At 30.9% G+C, this 21661-nt stretch overlaps 6 protein-coding genes across 9 annotated transcripts in view; 2 read left to right on the top strand and 4 right to left on the bottom strand.

Moving 5' to 3' along the window:
• Positions 1-15: 15 nt before the first annotated feature.
• LOC122636823 (multivesicular body subunit 12A) lies at positions 16-2958 on the bottom strand. The gene is made up of 8 exons (XM_043828438.1): positions 2723-2958; positions 2181-2315; positions 1905-2103; positions 1670-1814; positions 1486-1569; positions 1067-1415; positions 931-981; positions 16-816 (listed from the first exon to the last, which is right to left on the bottom strand). The coding sequence occupies exons 2-8, from the start codon at positions 2304-2306 to the stop codon at positions 781-783; spliced, it is 990 nt and encodes a 329-aa protein (XP_043684373.1). The 5' UTR covers positions 2307-2315; positions 2723-2958; the 3' UTR covers positions 16-780.
• A 487-nt stretch (positions 2959-3445) lies between these two features.
• Positions 3446-4544, bottom strand: LOC122636704 (40S ribosomal protein S16-like). Its single transcript, XM_043828232.1, has 5 exons — positions 4445-4544; positions 4299-4343; positions 4079-4210; positions 3760-3874; positions 3446-3672 (listed from the first exon to the last, which is right to left on the bottom strand). Exons 1-5 carry the CDS (start codon positions 4451-4453, stop codon positions 3527-3529), a joined length of 447 nt encoding a protein of 148 aa, XP_043684167.1. The 5' UTR covers positions 4454-4544; the 3' UTR covers positions 3446-3526.
• Positions 4545-4864: 320 nt separating this feature from the next.
• Positions 4865-7999, top strand: LOC122636700 (vacuolar fusion protein MON1 homolog A). Its single transcript, XM_043828224.1, has 7 exons — positions 4865-5342; positions 5439-5761; positions 5887-6130; positions 6229-6513; positions 6590-6780; positions 6865-6967; positions 7043-7999. Exons 1-7 carry the CDS (start codon positions 5067-5069, stop codon positions 7181-7183), a joined length of 1563 nt encoding a protein of 520 aa, XP_043684159.1. The 5' UTR covers positions 4865-5066; the 3' UTR covers positions 7184-7999.
• LOC122636702 (pre-mRNA-splicing factor 38) lies at positions 7762-9781 on the bottom strand. 2 transcript variants are annotated; one of them, XM_043828227.1, is made up of 5 exons: positions 9650-9779; positions 9548-9570; positions 8999-9212; positions 8524-8891; positions 7762-8453 (listed from the first exon to the last, which is right to left on the bottom strand). In XM_043828227.1, the coding sequence occupies exons 3-5, from the start codon at positions 9160-9162 to the stop codon at positions 8068-8070; spliced, it is 918 nt and encodes a 305-aa protein (XP_043684162.1). In that variant the 5' UTR covers positions 9163-9212; positions 9548-9570; positions 9650-9779; the 3' UTR covers positions 7762-8067. The 2 variants fall into 2 exon arrangements, with proteins under 2 accessions (XP_043684162.1, XP_043684163.1); XM_043828228.1 differs by lacking the exon at positions 9548-9570 and having other exon boundaries at positions 9650-9781.
• A 334-nt stretch (positions 9782-10115) lies between these two features.
• On the top strand, positions 10116-13323 carry LOC122636703 (LHFPL tetraspan subfamily member 3 protein-like). Of its 2 annotated transcripts, XM_043828230.1 has the most exons (5): positions 10116-10329; positions 10603-10797; positions 12308-12395; positions 12477-12631; positions 13019-13323. In XM_043828230.1, exons 1-5 carry the CDS (start codon positions 10116-10118, stop codon positions 13249-13251), a joined length of 885 nt encoding a protein of 294 aa, XP_043684165.1. In that variant the 3' UTR covers positions 13252-13323. The 2 variants fall into 2 exon arrangements, with proteins under 2 accessions (XP_043684165.1, XP_043684166.1); XM_043828231.1 differs by lacking the exon at positions 10603-10797.
• Positions 13324-13823: 500 nt separating this feature from the next.
• The window catches only part of LOC122636701 (paired box protein Pax-9), an 18064-nt gene continuing 10226 nt past the window's right edge, over positions 13824-21661 (bottom strand). Inside the window, exons 4-6 of one of the 2 annotated variants that reach the window (XM_043828226.1) lie at positions 17277-17475; positions 15779-15947; positions 13824-15697 (exon numbers count right to left, since the gene is read on the bottom strand). In XM_043828226.1, coding sequence (XP_043684161.1) covers positions 15181-15697; positions 15779-15947; positions 17277-17475 — 885 coding nt within the window. In that variant the 3' untranslated portion in view covers positions 13824-15180. Of the gene's footprint in view, positions 15698-15778; positions 15948-17276; positions 17524-21661 lie in introns of both variants that reach the window. The other variant, XM_043828225.1, reaches the window with a different exon arrangement.

The following is a 21661-nucleotide window of genomic DNA, read 5'->3' on the forward strand; positions in this document are numbered from 1 at the left end:
ATGAAAAATATTATCTGTAGAATGAAATCATCATCTTCCATTTTGTCTTGATACGTCCCTGAATAAAGCTAAGTTGAAACTAATTACAATTATTATCTTGTTTTCCATCGATCAGCATCTAGATAAACACCACCAGTTTGTGATAACATTATACAATATATGATTATTAATTTGATTTTGGATGATTGCGTAACTGTTTGATTATATTAAGAGAACTTGTTTGTAATTCAGTTGAGATTTCTTTACTTTTAAAATTGCTAGGAAACTGTAACTATAAATTGTTTGTAAAATTAAAAATGAATTTATTTTTATTGAATTTCACATTTGATTATGACATAGGAATATACCGAATACAACTTTAAATATTCTATAATACTTCTCTAAACAATTAAAACGTATGATACAGTTATTTATATATATATATATATATATATGTATGTATGTGTATATATATATATATATATAAAATATATACACTTTCTAATATCTATAAAAATACAACACAATTCTATAAAAATACAACACTAATTGTCACTGGTATCAAAATCTAAATATGGGCATTGGAAGAAGATGTATTTGAGAAAAGTGTGTGTAGCGTTTAATTCATACACCTTACCATAGAGAATGCATAAACTGATATCCCTTGGTTGGAAATTAGTATAAATCACTCATTCAGGCACTCTATTACACTCGGCTAGTACTATATAGTCAGTACGGATGAATAAACAACAAATGAAATGCATGATTTTATCATACAAATAATTTGTCATATTAGTATTTTCAAGTTTCTCTTTCCGCACGAAAATCGTAGCAAAACTGAAATAAAACATTTTAATACACAATTATCATTGCTGAGGTTCGTTCCTTTTAAACAGAAAGAATAAGTAAATAAATAAATAAATAAATAAATAAATAAATAGATAGATATACCTCTTTATCCAAATCTTTCTGCGTCCAAATTTTGATTGTAGGAAATATATACTAAAAAGAGAAGACACATTTCGATTGATTACGTATAAATTTTGTAAATAAAAATTCTATTCTTTAACAATAATTTTTCACTTACACTGGCAGAATCAGAATGATTATTAAGACGGGGATTAAGAATGAATGGAACTCCATCTAAATCGGAAGAACCTGGCAGTGTACCATAAACTGGAATGGAACCAATAATCGAAGTAGTAGGAGGTTGAGGTGCAGGTCTCGTAGGCCTCAACCTCGCACTAAGACTTAACATTTCGTAATCCCTATCATTAGATTCGTCTGTATCCTTTCCAATGCTGGCTGGCCCAATTTGAAAATAAATACCATTATTTGGTTTGGGAGAAAACTTCGGTTTAGGTGGCCTCTCGGGTGGTACTCGGTGAGGTGTTCCGTTGGAAGGATTTGGAGAAGCATTTTGCATTAAAAATTTACTGAGGTAAGAAAATAGGAAATCAGTAGAAATATCAAAATATGTTATATTTCTAACTAATTTTCACTTACTCTATGTTAATATATGATTGAGAATTTGGTGGTCCAATTGTTATATCCACAGTTTTATAACAAACGCATACCCCATTTATTATACTATTTTATTAAAAGAAAATTATATTAAGAATATTTTCTATTATTAACGTAATCATGCATGTAGAAACTTGAATAGTTAACAAAATTAAAAATAACACACCCAGCTGCAGCGAAACCATTTGGTGCCATCTTCGATGCCTTATGTACAATTCTACTACATATAATTATATCTGTCACAGCTTTAGAACACAAATTCTTGTTTTTAATTTTATAGCACAATTGTTTTTTCCTCCATGCCTTCTGCACTGCAGAATTTAGTATTACATTATATTATGAAAAATCACACATTTTTAAATCTAAAAATTTATTTCAATATATTAGAAAAATATGCTCACTCGAATCTATGGTATGCGAAATAACGCTATATCCTTCTGGAGGCATTTCTCGTTCATTGATGATAGTGATATCTTCCACAATGCAATGAGGTAAGCCGTCTGTCTTTGAAAAGCATATGTATCTACCTTTCTTCTTGATAAATAATCCGGTTTCTCTCCATAAATCGGCATCGGTATCCTGATCATATGTTCTAGATACCTTTGCAAACAGACATATAAAAATAAAATAAATATAATCTAAAAATAATGTTATTTAATATCTTATATAAAACTTACAACTGTAAAATTTGGTGGACATTTCTCTATATCCTCAATAATACTAATGGAAGTGATGGGTCTATCATCTGGCAGAACGGTAGATAATTGATGAACTAACATTTTACTACTACTTTTCTTTGACATTACTGTAATCTATAAAAAGATTCTTAGTTATAATCATACATATATATATATAAATTAAAGCTCTAATACATATCCATTTGAACGAAGAAACAGAACAATAAAATGTAATTCATGAATGAAATTTCATATACTTTAAGATGGTAAAGATACATTCAAAATAACTTGACCTTTCATCCGTTTCTTCGATCGATAAAAAACAACTAAATAAAATAAAATATTATCTTCAGATTATAAGGTGTATATTTTTTGGATTCTCATTAAAAAAAAGTAAAATAAAACTTGTGTTTATCTTTTGTTGTGACGTCTCTCTAACAACTGGACTCTTCCAAACTATTTCGATGTGAACGTATATTGCTAAAGCTCAATATCTATAAATAAATTTACGCAATTGACTATTATTTATCTTTTTAACTCACCTTCTCTCAAAAGATTAGAGCATTGAAAAATTTACAATGGCCGCATAGTCAGCGATTTTTCTTTCCTACCAGCTCTTAATTAGTCGATCAATTAGCTACAATGAGAGCGACACGTCAGGTTTCTTTCGACAACTCAACCCCTAACTCTATCTCTCACGACAGTGCAATTACTTCGTTCGTATCTTTGTATGTAATTCTACCAAGATTCAAACTCTTGTAGAAGAATAAGTGTCCTTAATACGACCTCGGTGTCGCTAGACTTCGCTAGTGTCTCTTGTAAGTTATGCTTGCCGACTGAGCGATCTATTAAATTAATATATTAGCTAATGCTATTTTTATAAAATTATATATATATTTTTTTAAATATATGCAAATATAACTTTTTTTTAGAAACACTAATGTTCTAAATTTTTAATGAAATATGGAAAATTAAGAGAATTAGTTGTAGCATCTTTGTCGTCAGAAAATATATACTACTGTGACGCCGTATGGAAAAAAAACTTAATATTTTAATGTAATTTTATACATTTTTTTTATAGAAAACTCGTTCAGGAGAGGTCAAATTTATGTAAAAACGAATATCATCATTCTTCGTAGAATACGATTTACAAGAAATTTAAAAAAAAAAGGAACATATTTTTATTTCTTAATTTACGCTGTACCTAATCATTTTATTTTTTGTTTAACCTAGAGAAAGTTTGTAAAACAAAAGATTACACGTCGTCCATTTATAATCACATCTGTGCAGCGAGATTTTCTTTTTTTTTTATTCAATGGTATAAATATTATATAATATGATAAACATTAACGGTACGACTTTTGGTACCGTGCTCTTGCTCCCGGACCACCAAACTTTTTTGGTTCGCATCTTCTTGGATCTGCGACCAGAAGAGTACGATCATATTGAATAAGGATATCTTTTATATCCTTCTTACTCGCCTCATCGACATCTGCAATACAATTTTTCTGAATGTAGTAGAATAACATACGTACGGATAAATAAGATACATAAATGCATTAATATATATTTCACTTACATTTTTGATAATAAGCTACAAGAGCTTTGGAGATAGCTTGACGAATGGCATAAACCTGTGCTACGTGACCACCTCCGTTTACTCTTACTCTGATGTCAACACCAGCAAATTTCTCCTAAAAGGTTATGATATTCATTAATGCAATTGCAAAAATAATTCATATGGAAGTATCACTTTGCAATAGTCTCAGAATCCTTGAACTATATATCACGATTATTCATATTCGGAATAATTAAACATCATTGAATATAATCAGCATTCAGATAAATCTAATATTAACTGATTATTAATATGGACAAGTATCGAACTTGTTTGTCACCTTTCCAAGGAGCAAAATAGGTTCTTGCAATTTGTATTGCAATACGCGAGGTTCAACCAATTCCAATGGTCTTCCATTAACGCGAAGATTTCCACGGCCTCGTTTGCAATAAGCAACTGCAGTTGCACTTTTCTATAAATAAAAAATATATATATATTAATAATAGTTTACTACACGAACGAGTTTCATAAGGCGTTTAATAACAAGTCATGGCGTTTACCTTGCGTCCGAAAACTTGCACGGAATGAATCGGTTCCTTTTGTTTCTATATAAAAAAGTAAAAAATACGTAATATATATCTGTATTATTTTTATTAAAAATGAAATAAATATTACTGAATAAATTTATCAAGAAACTATAATTCACCTTCTGCATTTTGTCAAGCACGTGTACTATCTTGGACAAGAACTACGTGAAAGGAAGTAAATCTACTGTGGAGCAATCGTATCGCGTCTCGAGCTACTATGTTAGTCAAAAATACAATTATAAAATGAAAAATCATACTCATCCGGTTTACGAGAATTCAAATGATCAAATAAAATTTGCCCACAATTTATCTTATAATAAATTAAAAGAAAAGAAAATATATAATAACTTATAAAAAGAATTAATATTTTTTAATCAATCTCATAATATGATAGAGGTTAGAAATTCGATATATTCTTTTTACTTGTATAGACATTTATGTATGCATTAGCATCAATATAAAAGTTTTCAAAATAAAGTTTAAATAATATTTTGTTTTTTAAAAATATATGTTTTATAAGATTTAGTAAACCCGAAAAAATGTATGTATCATGCTGCCTCTATCGAAAGAAACTTGAGGTAGATCAACGCAAGCAGGCAGACGAAGAGTATGATGGCGCCTTCTTGTACATAATTGTAGTTTAATTCATTTAATGGGCCGTCATTAAATGTACGTCGAAAATATAAATCTTATAATAGTGGGCAAATCGTGGTTGTGTTCAGGGCTATTCGTCCGTGAAAAATGGCCACAAAAGAATCTGGTGTTACCATCGACGATGGTATAGCGGAACCTGGCATAGAGCCGGGTGCGTCCGCTGAAACGATGCTCGTAACAACAGATAGCTTTGAAGAATACGAACAAGAAATGAGTAGCAGTATCGACGATAGACAAATGAAGGAAAGTACAACAAGTACTATATCTGAAATTCAAGATGACGTACAAGACATTCCTATAACGCCTACGACTAAAAGTCCTCACGATTTAAAAAAAGATGAATCTTTAGATGAATCTGATATGGTCAGTTATGATATACTTTGCTGAGATTTAGATGCGATAACTCCTTCCTTTCTTTCTTTTTTTTTTTATTTTTATTAATATTACATCTCCCCTCAGGACGACATTGCTCATCGTTTAGGTCAAAGTAGTTTAGATGCCGATCCGTTACGTTGTAAAATCTGGTTGGCCCAAAGGAAACACGTATTTATTTTAAGTCAAGCAGGAAAACCTATATATTCTCGATATAGCTCGGAGGACAAACTAGTCACGCTAATGGGCGTTATGCAAGCTCTAGTATCCTTTGTCCAAGCTGGCAGTGATATGATTAGATCTGTACATGCCGGAGATACTAATTTTGTCTTCTTCGTTAAAGGACCATTAATATTAGTCGCAGTTTCCAAAACTTTGGAAAGTGTACCTCAACTTACTTTACAGCTAACGTACGTAGTTTTCTTTCTTTTAGTTATTATATTGTCCATATATAAATATATACGCATTCCCAATTAGATTTTCTCTTAAATTTTTTTATGTTATATACTTTTTTATATAAAAAAATTTTTTATAGATATGTATATAATCAGATAGTCTCCGTTTTAACACAATCTCAATTAACACGAGTATATGATCTACGAAGGAACTTTGATTTACGAAGATTATTAAGCGGCAGTGAAAGACTGATAGATCACTTATTGAATTTTATGGATAGAGAACCTGCTTTTTTTCTAGGAGCTATTAAATGTTTGCCTTTACTTCCCTCAATGAGGGCCTCTATAACGCAAACTATTATACAAACCTGTGGGAAAATAAAGGTATAATCATTATTGTCTTATTTAAATTATATTAAATATATATTTTTCTCTCTTATTTTAAAATTGAGACATGATCTAACTATAAATAAGTTTTTCAGAATTTGGTCTTTGCAATACTTTTGGCTAATAATCAGTTAGTCACATTAGTTAGAATGAATAAGTTCTTTTTACATCCAGTGGATTTGCATTTAATACAAAACTTGGTCGATAGTTCGGAGTCCCTTAAGACTTTCGAAATATGGACGCCAATATGTTTGCCAAAATTTGATGCCAATGGTTATATGCATGGTCATGTTTCATATCTAGCAGAAGATTGTCAAGCGTGCTTATTATTACTTACTGTGGATAGACATGTATTCTTTGTACTTTCAGAAGCTAAACAAGTAAGAATGCAACATTTTTAAATGAATTTTATTTCGAAATAATAATAACATAACTATAATTAAAAATCTTTATTAGAAAATAGTGGAGAAACTAAGAAGAACAAACTGTTTAGAAGCGATAAATGAATCTATGAATAAAACACCAATCACAACTGCGGATATTGGCCTACCTGAAATGCGGCATGTTCTATACAAATGTAAAAGCACGGCGCAATTTTGGAGTCCTGGTCTTCAACCGCCTTATACCACTGATGAAGAAATAGAACGGTGAGAAAAAAATCAAAACTGCAAAATTAAGTATTAAAAATGTAAAGAATCGTATTATTGATTTATATATAATCGATATTTCAGATTACTTGGACAGTATCAATGTTTACATCACAGATTACATTCTCCTAATCGACCATTAAAATTAATCTTTCAACAATTGGATAAAGAAACTATGTTAGCTTGGGTAAGCCGAATTAGAACTGAAGAGACGATATAAGTCATTTTTAATATTAATCTATAAAAATGAAATTAATTTCAGGTAACTTCAGGTTTTGAAATTTATGTAACATTCGAGCCTCTGGTTACAAAACCTGATGCAATTGACGCAGTGAGTAAACTATTGAAATGGATAAAAAAAGAAGAAGAAAGATTATTTATATTAAATTCACCTACTTTCTAATGAACTTATGACATTAGCATAATCCTAGTCTCAATTAATCGAGATTATCTAATTTTCACTTTATAATTTTGCATCATTGCAAAGTACATATATTAATACCAAATTTAGTCAAATTCTTTTTAGTTGAACGAAAAAAAAAGAACATATATGATTGCTCTAAGTATAATAACGACAATCTGCAATTTTAACGCAGTAGTTTTGGTCATATTTAAATGAAGCTACCAAAACACATTTTGTTAAAAGTACCTGGATGCACTAACACTTTGTTGAAGAAGTTGTATTATTTACAATTATCTTTAAGTATATAGTGATATATTTTAATTGTTACATTAAATTAGAAGATAACTATTGAAAAATATATGAATTTCTATGCAAATGTATATATTCGATAATGAATAATCACAGAGATTGTATTTCTAGATAGGCTACACATTTATTTTAATATCTGTATGTGCGCGTGTGTGTGTGTATACTGATAAAAAAAATGCAGTATTGCATTTTAATATGGAATTCATATTTAATTTTTTATACAAACATTAACGGGGTCGTGCTGACATTTATAAATATGAACGCATCTATTAAATGCAATGTGGAATTTATTTTTCTTTTTTTCTTCTCTTAAACACGATTTGTACATATTATTATATACAAAAGTTATATAGTGTATTTGGGGATGATCGTTATCTGGAAATATGTAAAAGTAAGCTACTGTGTAGCATTTCTATTGACGAACTTTAATACCATTAAGATTGATGTTCGCAAGTACTGTTATTGGTCTGACTGGAAAATATAGTGAAAATATAACAGCTGTAAAAATGGAACTTATTTAATCCTGTTTTAAAAATAATGTTAATGGAAATTTTACATGTACGCATAATGCCAACTCAATGCCTAGCTCTTTCACGATCTCTTCTTCTATCCCTGTCTCTTTCTCTGTCTCGATCTCTATCCCTATCTCTATCATCTCTTCTATGTCTATCTTTATCTCTATCTTTATCTTTATGCGAAGAGGAATGAGTTTTGGGTGATTTACTTCGTTTACGTTCTCTCCTATCTCTTTCTCTTTCTCTGCTTCGTGATCTTTGCTTTTCTCTATCCGACTTTTTATCCGAACGAGAATGTCTCTTGTCTCTGTCTCTGTGACGATCTCTATCCCTATCATGATCTTCTGTTCTTTTGCGAACTTCTTCTTTGACAGGAGGTATATCTTCGTCCTCTGACGTTTCAATTCCTTCGTCCATGTCATCTTCCAACGCTGATATTTTTGCATCTGTAAATGTAAACGGGTAGTAACAAAAGATCTCTCTTGTACTTTAAAACTGTAGATATAAAACTCGTACCTAATTCATTATTTTCTTCTAAAACATGACGCTTTTGAATTCTTGGCAAAATAACATCACAGCATCTTTCTTCGCGTAGAAGTTCATCTATAAACTCATCCATATGAATCAATTCGAAAAAACCTTGCTTATTTTGTTTTCTAAGTTTTCTATTATCATTGAACAAAGGTTCTAAATATTTGTAACAATCCAATGATGAACCTGTCAATCGCATATAAAGCGCACCCAAAGCTCTGACGTATTTGAATTCTTCGTTCTTTATAAACTCTACTATGATATCTTTTTCTGGCTGTATTTGTAACATTTTTAATATTAAACATAGAAATGGCGTCGGTTTTACATTGCCACCGTAAACTCCACCTATGTATCTAAATAAAAAAATAAAATAATATACAATTATTACAAAAATAATTATAAGATAAAATATATAGAAATGAAACTGAAAGTTGAGGTTAGTGGAATATTATTTACTAACTTCAATTCCATGGCTTTGTCGACAAGTAACTCCGCGGTTAACGCAAAACATTCTTCTTTCCAATATTTCGAATCGTAAACTCGAGATCTTATTATTTTCTCCACTAAATACTGTGGATTAGTACCACGAATCGACTTCGCGTCTTTTACCGTGCGGTTCGCCATATTAGTAGATAGTTGAATTACGTATCACTGGTGGCACTACGTTCGTTTTTCTATTAAAAATGTCGTCAATGATATTACCAACGTGTCTACGCAATAATTAGTCAATGTTTTATCTTTGACGTATCTACGCAACGAATGAGTCAACGACTCGAGATATCATTAACGAATTTTTACGAATATACACTTTTATAAATGTATAAGAAATTGAATAAAAAGTACAAATTTGTTGAAGTTTGTGAAAATGAAAGAATGATCTTTCAGGATAACATCGAGATAGAGTTAAGAAATATTTAAAAAGAAATCTAAGAATAAATGACTCAAAGACGATGCGAGTCATTTTGAAAACATCAAAGGATAAAAATATTCATTGCGTCTTTTCGCCTACGTGGTTCTCCTTCCATCTGGTACCTTTTTAAAAAGAAGCTTTTTAACAGTCGTTTCTATTCTTGGAAAGTTCGAGTATGTTTTCCTGTTTTGCTTAGCTCACCTGGAACTGTGCTGCAACGTTAGCGACGGAGGCGGCAGCAGCCGCCATCTTAAACTGTAAGACAAGGAGAGTATCTTTCTTCTTACGTTTCCGAAAGACTTTCAGTTCGTCATTGGAAGAGGAGGATCGTCGTATTAAGAGGAAGAGGTGCGGCTTTTGTGGGAGAGTGTAACAACGATGCAAGAAAATAGAATGCTGTGATCGTTGTGATATAAAGTTGTGTTATTTTATGTGATTCAAAAGAAGAAAAAACTTTCAATTGTTTCATGTGCAACGTCGATCGTCGAACTCACCGATTTGAAGTGATATAAAAAAAGGAATTCGTCTTCTTTCATAATTGACATTTATGAAGGAAAAAGAAATAACATATACTTATATATACACACACCCACACACATACGTTATATATGATGAACTGAAATAGATCACGACGTGTGTCCTTCGTAGAAAGCTACGAATCATTGAAATGGGTTCAAAAATAGAGTACGTCGAATCGTCTCATATGTATGCAACGAATTACATACGTAATTCAAAAGCGATCGGTGTACTCTGGGGTATCTTCACCATATGCTACGCCATAATTGGTGTTGTTGCATTCGTAACACCAGAATGGCTTGGTGATTTGGAACACGAAAATCCTGGAAGATTTGGACTCTGGACAAGATGTAGCTATGGAAATGGTAAGAAATAATATTAAATTCATCGAATAAATCATTTCGTAGAATTTTCAAAAAAGTTTGTATCTACGCGAAAATTCGTCAATGATTTTTTCGTATCATTGATCATTGAAATGTAGATTCATCGAAAAAAAAAAAAAAATATTTGCCGATTAGTTTGTAGACATGTTGGTAATGTCGTTGACGAACGTTTTAACAAATTCACGACGTAAAATAAAGTTTATTTGTTAAATAAGTAAATAAATATTTTTGTTTCTTTTTAAAATGATTCTGTAGGTGAATTAGGAGAGGAATGCATCGGAAGATTAGACGATCTTTCGACCATAGCCAATGTCCCATTTAGAGCCAGCACTATATTAGTTGGAATTGCTGTGATCGTTGCATTGCTCTCGATTTGTGCGATGCTACTTTTCTTTTTTTGTCAGAGCACGACCGTTTTTTATCTTTGTGGCTGGATGCAAGTAGTTTCAGGTAATAAAAGAAGACATGTTGTTAAAATTGTACAATTGCGAGAGGATATTAGAAAGTACGAACCTTCTATGTCGACTCAACGCTTAGTGATGTAATCAATCCCCCCCCCTCTCTCTCTCTATATATATATATTATTTTACATAGAATTTAAAAATCTTTTCACATATCCGGTTTCAAACGTGCATCGAGTTTATAATAAGAACGTGACTCTTATAGTACATGCGTAGGAAATGTAGAATAGTCCGTTATGTATAAAAGGCCATCGTTCATATTTATGCGTTTGTGTTTATGTATGTATCTATGTATGTATATAATACATATGTACCATTGGCTACGCCTTCGACTATTAACATATGCATTTTGTTGGATTTGATTACAAATGCAATGTAGTTTTGTCTTTTTTTTTTAATTTAGGTTATGTTTGATCACTGACACTAGCATATTTCCTGACTAATAAAAAAAAATGATCTCGATCATTTTAGATCGATCGAACGTTTGAATAACTTTTCCTTTTATTTATTAAAAAATAAAATAACTGAAAAGAAAATTAATAAAAAGAAAGTTGCTCCGAATCACTTTCTCAAAAAAGTACAGATTGAAATGAAATATTCATGTTTAGTAATCGGATGCAGCAGCTGCTGTAGTAGTGTATAACGTGCGTTGTATTTCGAGTTCTCTGTTGTGTTTTGTATCATACCAAGAATCACTCGTTTCGTTTCTATACTAGTCGCGGTGAAAGTTGCCGTTTGAAATACGAACAAATTGAGAGAGAATGCAAAGGTTTCACCAAAGAAAATCAACTTTGCTCGATGTGTTTAACACGTTTAACGTTCAATGTTTTAAATCTCGATAAATTTTAGATTATTTTTTTAATTCTTCTTCAACTATCTCGCTATAGTATTATATATATATATATATAATATATATTATATATAAATATAATGTATATTATATATATTCACACGCGCGCGCGCTATATATATATATATATATATATATATGTAAATAGTAGAAATTACTAAATAAAAAGAATTTGTTACAATAAAGTTAATATCTAAATTAAAAAACAAATATATATAAAAGTACATATGTACTTTATATATATATATATATATATATATGTATATAGTGAAACAGTTCCCCTCCCTACATTAATCTCATCAATTTAGATATCTTTCCCTATTTTAACATATTGAACTTTTCAATAGTTAATCGCTACTATTATTGTTATTATTATTATTATTATTATTGTGTTGTTGTTATTATTGTTATTATTATTAATGTTTGTTGTTATTATTATTATTATTATTATTATTGTTGTTGTAATTATTATTATTATTATTATTATTATTATTATTATTATTATTATTATTATTATTATTATTATTATTATTATTATTATTATTATTATTATTATTATTATTATTATTATTATTATTATTATTATTATTATTATTATTATTATTATTATTATTATTATTATTATTATTATTAATATTTTGATTTGTAGCAATATGTATGGCAATTGGTGTATGTGTTTATCCACTTGGTTGGGATTCACCAGCGATTCGAGCAGTCTGTGGTGCATCTGCATCTAGGTATAATTATTCTTTTATTTCATTTTCTCTTTATAATTTTAAATAAAAAATGAATCGAGCTAATTTGTTTTGGATTTGCAGGTATAATCCTGGAGCTTGTGCAGTTAGATGGGCTATACCATTAGCTGCAATTGCTGCTCTTGATGCTACTACCTTAGCTGCTCTTGCTTTCATTCTTGCCTCAAGACATATTAGATTACAACCAGAACCTTTTAACAATGGATCTTTATACAAAGGTATGCGATATTAATGCAATATAATAACATCCACCTATTTATATTTTATTACATTTTTGATTTATGAATAAATTAATGAGTTTATTATAAATAAAAACTCAGAATTAATTACATTAATTCTGTTTATAAAGAAGTAAAAAAATTTGTTATAATAGCAAAAAGAATTACTATAATATATATATTACAAATAAATATAAAATATTAACATATTAATAAATGTTTTTTTTTATTATAATAAAATACAATAAAAATAATAATAATAAAGTATATATATATTATAATAAACTCACTAATTATTTATTAATCAATCTAATATTTTCATTGCATTATTATTTCTGTTTTGGGAATTTCTTTATAGAAAAACTAAAGTTAATGCATTTCTTTCAGGAGAGGTCAATCCAGGTTATGTAAATGAGGCTCAAAGCGTGGCTGGCTCACGCAAATCTTTGTCCTTGAGACCAGTCCTTCTGGTAGCACCACCTGAACAAGATCGTTACAGTGAGCTATCCAGAGCTAAATCGCATTCTCATCATAGTCTTTACACACCAGCACCTTCACATCCGGTTCACACAGTTTCAACGAATACTTTGAATCATTCTCAACATAATTTTCAACTTTAAACAAATTTTTCTTTTTTTTTAAAGAACAAGAGTGTACATATATAAATATATATATGTAGTTGTCCATGACAATCTTTATTATTATTATTATTATTATTATATTATTATTATTATTATAAGTAATGGCTATACGTCGAATTTCTTTGAATAAAAATTATTATCTGGAATTTGATATATAGCTGTTAAATGATTATATATATATATATATATATATATATATATATATATATATATATATATATACACAGACATATATATATAAATTTTTAAATGCTCTCGTTAATGAGAAGCAACAATGTTCAATCCTCCTCGATACTATTATATATCTATATATATAATTATATAAATATAATAACTTTTTTAAATAATTTTTGTTTATATCGATGATAAGAGATTAAATGATTTTTATGCTGAGAATACTGTGAAGAATTGAATTTATACCTTCTTTAAAATATTAGTTAATTTTTTTAAAAACCACCAAATTATTTTAAATAATTTAAATAAATTTTAGTTAACAATAATATATCTCTTAGAGGGTATGTTTATTTTGTTAATTAGTGTAATAAAAACGATATCATTTTGACTAGTGTATTTTAATGATATTATACAGGATAACTTGAGATTACGATTGTTAATTATTTGATAATAATCAGAGGAAAAAATTGATTAAATTTAACATCTTCAAGTTTGAAAACTCGACAAAGTTACTTTTCTCAGAAAAAAAGAAAGTTATTGTGGATGACTATTTAGTAAAATTTTTACGTTATCCTTATTCTCTTTTACACACTTGGTAAAGATATATAAGCCCAATCTTATAATTAAAATCATTTTTGTTACATATATCATTGATAAATAAATAATAATAAGGAAGAAGACGAAGAATGCAATATTCAATTATGCAATTAAGTGACAGCGATTCAATCTAAATCTACAATAAATATTTCTTTGAAGAATTTTTCTAGTGATAAAAAAAAAAAACAAACAAAAAAGATTGATCTCCATCTTTTGTCTTTTTAAACATTAATTACACTAATTAGTCTTAATTTCTAGATTTCTTTTTCTATCAACGGAATAGATATAAGATCTCCTCCTTAAAAATGAAAAAATTAATAGAAATAAAAACATTGTCAAGGTGGTAAATGCGGTTGAAACTTGTCTTAGAGACATTCTTATCATACTGAGACATTATTTTTTTTTTTTTTTTTAGAAGCCTTTAGATAGAAAGAGAAGAAAAGAAAGAGAAAAAAACCACAGCAGGACGTCGAGGCAATGTGCATTTTATAGTGCATTAATTGGACCGAGATGAGAAACAGGATAAAAGGCTTTTACAACGTTGTAAACGCAAAACTGACATTCTTTCTTTTTCTCTCTCTCTCTCTTTCTTTCTTTCTCTCTTGTTGCTATATAATTTCTCTCTCTCTCTCTCTCTCTCTCTCGTTGCTATATAATTTCTCTCTCTTTCTCTCTCTTATGCCTGTTTTATGTCACTCCGACATTTCATCGTATTTTACACTAGTGCACGTGTCAACGGTACAACACCAAACTCGTTTATAGCTTTACTGCATCATGTGGCCTTTTCATATACACACATATATATATTGTGTGTATTTATTTCCATGTCTTCTTCCGTGTACTCACACTTTACATCCGTTACTTTATTAGCCTTTTCGTTTAGTCATTCGGACAACGATATTCATGTATTTATTCATATTTTCACTTCTTGGTCAAAATCAACAAGATTCTTACTTATCATCTTACTTTACATTTGGCGAATTCAGACGTCTATGTACCTTGGTCAAACATAACAACTTATTAAAGGTTAACTTAGAAATTATATATAATGAAAGTTAACTTATAGAGATCTTACAGACCTATCATACTACTTCATTAAACCTAAGATCTAGATGAGATTTGTTTGTAAGATTTTCTTTAAATTTCTTTGTTCAAAATGATACCGCATGGTTGTACGACGTCTATATTTATCAACCTAGGCCTTTTTGAGGTTGATTTCTTTTCATCCTTTTTAAGAAGTTCTTCTATCGAATAAGGATTTCGTTTTTTTTGTACCTGAGCTGGTCTATTTTCAACAGGTACTTCATTACTTGTTACTGTTGTACTCGTCTGTTCTTTTTCTATTGCAATAATTCTTTTCTGTTGATTTTGTTGTTGTTTATTGTTTTGTTGTTGCTTATCCGTTTCCAATGAATTTATTGGTGGTGTCGGATGTCTTATAAATGCACTTCGATCGCTTCCTATTTTCTGACCAAGTTCTAATATAATCCTACCACTTTGAAAGGATTTATATTGATCCTGAGATTCAGCGTTTTCCTCTAGATCGCTCTTGTCTAAAGAATCATCACTTCCTGCCATAGAACTCGAACTAGATTTTAACTCCACTTGATTTTGTACTCCATTTTGATCGGTTAATCTTTCTGCATCTAGAGATCTAAAGAAAAAGAAGTATAAAGCAAATATTTATATAGCGTTTTCTCATTATTATATTGTTATATTTTTTCAATGAGCTTACGTTAACGATTGCATTCCATGATGTAAATGTAATGTTGTAGCTTGATACAACGACGAATAAAAACTTGGATTCCAAGAAGGTGTACCATTGTTTCCTGAATTTGTTGAAATCTGTAATGGTCCTAACGCACCTGGGTAGAACAATTGATAGTCTGTCCTCATTAACGATTCTATAAAAAAAAAAATGATCATAACTATTAGCTATAAAAGTTAAATTAAAGTTATTTATGAAAAAAAAAGGAGGAAAATTGAGGCTGATTGGTTGGTTGTTGAAAAAGAAGCTGTCAAAGTCACGTCAAGTCGAATATTTATCTTCAATCTTTCGTGCTGAATTTAATTATTGGATAGAAGGGCTGTTTCGAGTTTATAATACGTCACGTGAAGTTTTAACTTATCGTTTGTGGCTAATAAGTGGATCAGGTTGATGTCAGCTGGCGCGATTTCAAGTGCCCCTAATATTATGCAACCCTTTTCATTTATTTGTTCAACTGGTCTCAATCTGTGTGGTCCCTCTCAATTTTTATCTTTGATCCTTTATATAAATCGATTTTTTTAAAAATTATTTTTAATAGACAAAATTATATAACGTATTAATTTTTTAGATATAAATTAACAATTAGTTTTGTTTTATGAAAAAATGTATTATGATCTATGATATTAATGTTACATGGAGTTGTTTGAAATTAAAATAGAATAAATGTCTACATTTTAATTCGATTTCTACCTTTAAGGGACTTGAAAAAAAAAAGAATTGTTTGATGTAAAAATTGCATAGGTCACGAAAGAGAAATGATTTAAATTTGAAGATCCTTTCTCTCGGACCAGAGAAGATTTATCGAAGTTTGCGTGTTCTTAGACTGACGAGTCAATCACGTTGAGTACCAAAGTCTTCACCAAATTTCTTCTTGACTATCGACTTTCTTCAAATTTCTTCTTCGAGACTAATCGAGGCTAAAGAAAAAGGGTAAGAAAGGAAAAAACTAAAGATAGAAAAGAGAAAGAAAGAAGAAAAAAAAAGAGGATTAGATCGATTTCGTGTTAGAGACAGATGTTTAAGAGATCGTTGATTGAGGTAAACTTATTAATCTATAAAAAAATATTTCAATATAATAATAGCCCTGGAGGTAAAAAAATAAACTGACACACACACACACACAATATATATATATATGTATGTCTATATCTTTTTATTTTTATATCTCTAATAAAATAATACTTTTATTAATCGCTGATTTATAGTCAAAAATTTATCATCAAATGATAAAACAGAGATGTTACTTTTTGAAAATAATACATATATGACATACAAGTTTATAGTCTAACATTATTATTAAATGATAAGAATATAAATATGATTTTCAATTTTATACATTTTATAATAATACTTTTATTAGTTAAAAGATTATCATCGAATGATAAAACAGAAAAAAATTCAAAAAAATCCTCTCGAAAAATCCTAAAGTATTAAATTGTAAGAAAGATAAAAAAATGGGATGTACCTCTGGAAGCAACATTGGAAGAGATTTGCGAAGCATATCCAGTGGATGAGCTCCCTTCGATTCCAGGATGATCCGTGTGCAGTCCACCACCCCTGAGAATTCGGTTAACCGATGAAACGGAAGGTAAGCTTTGTGGATCGCAAGCTCCTTGTCTAGCAAGTTGTTCACGTATTTCCCAGGCAAACATCGTCGGCTGTTCCTGTTTCATTCGTAGAATTTTCTTAACGACCGTAGGTGTTGCTACTTGCTGCAATTGCAATATAAACATATAAACTCTGTCTTGGTCTCTAAAAGAGAGACTTTCATTTTAACGAGAGACTCTTCGAAACGTCTCTCTTTCTCCCTCTCTTTTCTCTATTTATATATATTTCTCTTCTCTCCTAGATTTCACTTTTCTTTACTTATATACACGCGCGATACCGCATTCGATACATTTGAGGAAGGATTCTACAGTGGATCGTAAAGATTTAACTCCAGGATTATCTTCTTCTTACACACGAGAAACCATTTACATTCTTGATAGTTATATGGGAGACTATTACGAGCGAATATTTAACTTTTACGATCCAGCTTTTAGTTTTCTAACTAAAATTATCTACCAAGGATATGTCCAAGATCTAATAAGTTATCTCTCTCATATTTTCAGATATACCTACAAAGTTTCTTCAATAGTTGTATCAGCGATACCAACAATGTGGTATCTATCTAAGAATAAATTGATCAGGTCGTGACATCTTATTTCTCAATCGAGTTAAATGTAAACGAAACGAAACGAATCGACAGGAAATTTGGTTGGAAAGAGAATGTCCTCGGCATATGTCGAGCACAGGTGAAGAAGAGGATCCATAAGACCAGGGTCAACGATCAAGATAACCAACTAAAGTCCGGTAGGTGGGTTATAAACCTACTACATACTTTATTTCGATTTTAGACCTCCGCTTTGGGACAGTACGAGGAAGAGAACTATCGTCATCTGCCAACCCCATTCCTGTCCAGTTCCGTCGTCTTTTCGAAGGTGAGAGAGTTACTTCAGTGTTTCTCAATCGTCAATTCCAAAGTGATTTTAACGATTTTCGATCTTTGAATTAGAACGGAGATCTATCGTCATCTATTAAAATTGTTTAGTTCATTTTCGTAGCCTTTTCAAAGGTTCCAAAAGTAGTGAGTTCAGTGATTCTCAATCTCAAAGTGATTCTCCCAATTTTACTTGCCAATGAGCTTTTAAAAGAGGGGACTACTAATGGTATATACAACGCAACAAGAGAGGAGCCGCCGCTGATAATTTCATGCTAATGTTATGGAAATGTTATTCGGTTTCATACCGAGATTTTTGAGATCGTCGACTCGTGCCAAAGGCGACGAACCGAGAAAGAGAGTAGAGAGAGATAAAAAGGGTGAATCTTTTTTGCCAATTCGATCTTCCCTAATTTCTCTCGAATTTTTGTTGGTTCAAAATTTATTTCTAATGTACAACCTACGTCTATATATTATATATAATTTTTGCACTTTATAGATTAAGGGTTGTGTTTGGGTTTCTTTTAAGTTTCAGATGCGTCTTAGTTTTCCTTTCCTTTTTTTTTTAATCGTTAAAAAGACAACAATTACACTTCGATTCAATCTCTATACACTTGCGTACTTAAGTATATATTTCGCGCGTGTGTGTGTGTGTGCGTGCGTGCGTGTATACACGCACACACATATATATATATTATGTCGAGAAAATATTCAAACAAATCTTAAGATCGAATTATAACTAATTTTATAATATTTTTGGTATTCGAGTAGAAAGATTGAGAGTTACTGCCGAGGTACGCTACGTTTAAGGGCGGTTATGGCAAGAGCAGAGGACGGGGAGGGTCAGCCTAATAGTTTCAGAGGGTTAGGACAAGCCTCGCGTGCTACCAGGAGCATCTCAGATTCTAATCTGACACTTCCGTCGTCGTTGCCACAATTACCTCGGTCGACGTTGTGTATACGTGTCCTAATGTCGATCTCTCTCTCTCTCTCTCTCTCACCCTACCTCTAGCTATCCCTACGTTACGAGCTACCTCTCCATACGCGTGTATTCGCTCACACGGTCGAGGAAATTGGTTTGGCAGGACGGACATATGGCGCTAAACGTTAGATAACGCAAACCGTTCGAACAGGTTGACCAACTCGGTAATTACCGCACGAACCTACTGTGTGTGTGTGTGTGTGTGTGTGTGTGTATGTATGTATGTATGTATGTGTATGTGTGTGTGTGGGTGTGTACATCCTAGCTGATAAAGGTTATCAGGACTAGCAACAATCTTCGATCCTTTCCTTTTCTATTCTGTTTGAAAGAAAGAGACAAATGATAATTAATATATGAAATATTTATTGAACATTTATGTTCAATAATGGCATAAGAAAACTATGTATTTCTATGAACCGATGCATTTTGCTGAATAACACGTATATATGTATGCGTGTGTGCGTATACATCCTTATCGATAATTAAAATGTGAAATATTAAATAGGAATTTATATTATGATGAAAACTATATAAGAACTCTAAGAACAGATTAACTTGTATGAATCGATGCAATTCGTCAGAAGAAAGGAGAAATCAACAACGACTTCATTCATGTGAGAATACATTTTATATGTTTCTTTCTATGTTCTCTTCCATCTAAATCATTCAAGTTGAAAAGTAAACATTGTAGGACTAGTCTGTTTAGATCTTAATTACCTGATAAACCTGGAAAACTGAACGTTTTTCTTTCTCTCTCTCTCTCTCTGCTCGTAGATAGTACTCGAGAGGATCCATCGATCCAGAAAGTTTTGAACGATAATTAACAATAATTGAAAAATGAAGAAAAATGATTCATAAAGACAGTTTTGTCCCATAACAAAATTTCACAAAATTCAACAAAATTTTCATTATTGTTTACAATCTAAATTGATGTCTATACACGCATACACACATACACATTGATCTCGTTTGTCTGATTGATCGGATTATTCTGATGATAATCAGTCATCGACGAACTTGCGAACGAGTTAAGCGTGGGTCATTAAGGCGGGAAAATTTGAATGTTGTTCTACCTGTTAAAAAGAGATTCCTTTACAGCTGTGGTAAAAGAGTGACGCGGGCATTACATTTACCACGAATACCACGAAAAAGAGAAAAGAAAGGAAAGAGATCAAAGTTGGAAAGAGATAGCAGCAGATTTTTTCGTTTTCTTTTTTTTCTTTTTTCGTCGCCCATGACGTTCCACTTTATTACCTTCGCTCCTTCGACTGGGCGTGCATTTTTCATGAGACAATTTTCTCTCTCGTGATGTCGCCCCATTATCCTCTCTCTCTCTCTCTTTGTTTCTCTCTTTCTCTCTGTCTTTCTCTCTCTCTCTCTCTCTCTCTCTCTCTCTCTCTCTCTCTCTCTCTCTCTCTCTCTCTCTGTCTCACTATCGTATCGTATTGGAGCGCACGCGTATGCTTACAGATAACAGGCGAAAGTACTTACGAGGACACGCATCGAAAATGTTACCTCATGTGTACGGGAGAAACACGTGTAGATCGTCTCGATAGTTTGGTAATTAATTCCATAGCTCGTATGCCAAATTGAACGATGCGCATAGCTTCTGGAAATTACATTCTAGATCGATTCATCCCTGATTTTTACCTATCTTTCCTTCTATACTTTCTTAACAATGTTCTACTCAAAACATTTTCTATTTATACATTTCCATTCATTTTCTCTTACAATTACGATTTCTATCAATACGATATTTATAAAAATGTTAGATCTTCTGTCGAAAAATTAAAATATGAAAAAAAAAAAAAAACAAATTCCTAGGTGGGATTCGAACCCAGGATTCCTGCTTAGGAATCTAACACGCTACTTATTACTCTACCCATTCTGTTAACTAGATGTGTGTAAGTAATGAACCTACATCGAAATATTAAAAATTCAAGTTGATTTTCTAGAAAAACAGCTGGTCACTAATGTCTCATATTTGACAGTTGCACTATAATAGACATTTTCTTTAATGTAATTATAAGACCGCTATTGTTCGAATCCTAGGATCACAGATAGCTTTATCTTTTTGGTCGGTATTAAATAGTAGGTGTTCTTAATGGAAGAGATGACAATGAAAGAAAAAAGGAACTTAAAGGGATAGCTTTGTGTGTTAATTTTATACCACACATACACATAAACGCACAAGCTGTATCCGATTTCGAGAAAAAAAAAAGAAGAAAGAACAAGAAGACCACTCGTTATCCAATTATCGATCATTTTAATTACCGATCACTTTAATTATCGTAAAAGCCTCTTTGAAGGTTTACTATCTTGTGATCTACCTCTTATAGTGAGAAAAGAGAGAGAGAGAGAGAGAGAGAGAGAGAGAGAGAGAGAGAGA

Source organism: Vespula pensylvanica, chromosome 23 (assembly GCF_014466175.1).
Source record: "Vespula pensylvanica isolate Volc-1 chromosome 23, ASM1446617v1, whole genome shotgun sequence".
NCBI lineage: Eukaryota > Metazoa > Arthropoda > Insecta > Hymenoptera > Vespidae > Vespula > Vespula pensylvanica.